Below are 2,456 nucleotides of genomic sequence, written 5' to 3' on the forward strand. Positions count from 1 at the left end.
TGGAGTAATATTAAAGTTGTCTCTATGTGATTAGGTGATGAATTTGAGTTGTAGAATCAGCTTTAGCTTTTGAGTTGGAGAGTCAGCTTGCATTAGTATAGACCGCCTATATCACTCCCCTTCTGTCTTAAGAAATGCTTACCTTTTTCTAGTAGTGATTTAGTACTTAAAAGTTCTTATATATTATGGTGAAGATAAAGTTGATTACGTTCATTTCCTATTGCAGGACAGGTTCAAGGAGGGGATTTAGTTAGTTTTAATGACAGAGGGCAATTGCAGGACAGGTTCAAGGAGGGGATTTAGTTAGTTTTAGTGACAGAGGGCATTAGGATAGACCGCCTATATCACTCCTCTTCTGTGTTATGAAATGCTTCATATACTAGGCTACCTTTTTCTAGTAGTGATTTAGTACTTAACGGTGTTTATATATTATGGTGAAGATAAAATTGATTATTACAACATGTTCATTTCCTATTGCAGGACAGGTTCAAGGAGGGAATTTAGTTAGTTTTAATGACAGAGGGGTTCAAGATTTTAGTGTAGGAGCCAATAGTTCTCCAATCAACTTTAATGGTGTTCAAATAGATGACATCAATGATGATTCAGAGAGAAGAAGCAATGTCCTTGAGAATAATTCTAGTTCCTTGGATGATGATGACCTTAGCACAATGGTACAACAGGTATTGACATCTTTTTCTTCAAATTATGAAATACGTTACTACAACAATAAAGACTTTTAGCGGCAATATATATGAACTTTAACAGAGAGTACTAAAAGTTTTACATGCATTAGTTAATTGTCACTGGATCCTTGCTATATAGGTTTTAGGGACATTTACAAAGACAAATATAATCGTCACTAATAATTGCTGTAAAAAATAATTTAGCGACAATTAAGCTATTGTCGTTAACTAATTGCTGCTAAATATCTTTTTGGATTTTAGTTGCAGTACATCGCTCAAATGTGGGTACTGTACCTAGCTTGATATGAAGATTCCTGCTGCCTCCAAGGTTTGGTCTAGTGGTAAGGGAGTGGTGTGATGTGTGAATTAGTGCATGTCACAGGTTTGATTATTGCCGTAAACAAAAGCATAGTATTTAGGTGCATAGTATTTAGGTGAAGAAAGGCAGAGGAATCAACCCATTATCCAACATATTCTAGCCATGCGCCAATAGCCCTCTGGTATTTCTTGAATATTAAAATAAAGTTAAAAAATTGTAGAGTTACATATTATTGTAGGTCAATCTTGTTTGATAGTATAAAATACATATAAAAATATCTATACACTATAAGTGTACAAAATTTTAAATTCTCCGTACACAACATACATACATTGTCTTTCATGTCTAGAGTTATCATATACCATACATGTGTACACAAGCCACAAGGACATATTTTCAAGTTTAGATGCAATGGGTTCAGAATGGAGGAAATTATTATGTTTATATATGTACACTTTTTTTAAGAACTTTTCTTTTACCAAAAGAAATATTGCAGTTTAACTGTTTAAGTTATTGTCATGTGATTAAGAGGTCATGGTTTTAAATTGTGAAACAACATCTTGCATAAATGTAGATAAGACTGCCACACCAATAGACCCTTATGATCCGACCCTGAAACAGTCTCTTACATAAATGCTGATAAGACTGCTACAATAGATCCTTATGGTCCGACCCTCCTAGACCCGCATATCATATATAGGAGCTTAATGCATCATACTGTCCTTATCTCATAATGTTATTAAAATCTATAGATTATTTTTATTATTTGGCTATTAATCATATATATGCTTTTACAGTTTCAGGACAATTCTGCTCCAAGATTGTGAAAGGAGATGAAACTGCAGATCAACATGTATAATGAAGTAGCTAATGAAGTCAAATTATAATGTTTTTAGGTTTTATTCCTCTTAATTTAAATATAAGATATTAGTCATTGGAGTACATTTTCCCTTTTATGTACTTATTTGTTGAATGTTCAACTTGTAGGGTGTTTATATTTTAAAGTTTCCGTTTTTCTCAAAGGAGATTATTGTAGAATTAATTGTATTTTATTACTTTGAGATAATTTACAAAAACAGAAAAAAAAAATTTGATGCTTCGTAACGATTATCTCTGATGATTATGGAGCAAAATTTATAAGATTTATACCTTGATTATATATTCAATAACTTGTTAATTAAATCACTACTAAAAAAAGGGAAAACCGACCAAAATGTGTGGTCCGTAAAGTTGTGGCAGTTTTTTAAAAACCGACCACAAGTGGTCATTTTTTTTTTAAATAGTATATTTTTAAAATTCATTATTATTTTATTAAAATTAAAAAAAATAATTTTAGGGAAAAAATCGACCGCTAGTGGTCGATTTTTTATTAAATTAATTAATTAATTTAGTGGTCGATTTTTTAATAAATTAATTATTTGATTTATTATAAAATTGACCACTTGTGGTAGGTT

At 31.1% G+C, this 2,456-nt stretch overlaps 1 protein-coding gene across 1 annotated transcript in view; it reads left to right on the top strand.

Annotated features, from left to right (window-relative positions):
• Nucleotides 1-1,975, top strand: part of LOC107876375 (putative two-component response regulator ARR20) — an 11,485-nt gene extending 9,510 nt beyond the window's left edge. The window contains exons 7-8 of the mRNA XM_047393913.1: nucleotides 481-680; nucleotides 1,800-1,975. Of these exons, the coding sequence (XP_047249869.1) occupies nucleotides 481-680; nucleotides 1,800-1,829 (230 nt within the window). The 3' untranslated portion in view covers nucleotides 1,830-1,975. The remainder of the gene's footprint in view (nucleotides 1-480; nucleotides 681-1,799) is intronic.
• Nucleotides 1,976-2,456: the final 481 nt, after the last annotated feature.

This window comes from Capsicum annuum, chromosome 7 (assembly GCF_002878395.1).
Source record: "Capsicum annuum cultivar UCD-10X-F1 chromosome 7, UCD10Xv1.1, whole genome shotgun sequence".
Lineage (NCBI taxonomy): Eukaryota > Viridiplantae > Streptophyta > Magnoliopsida > Solanales > Solanaceae > Capsicum > Capsicum annuum.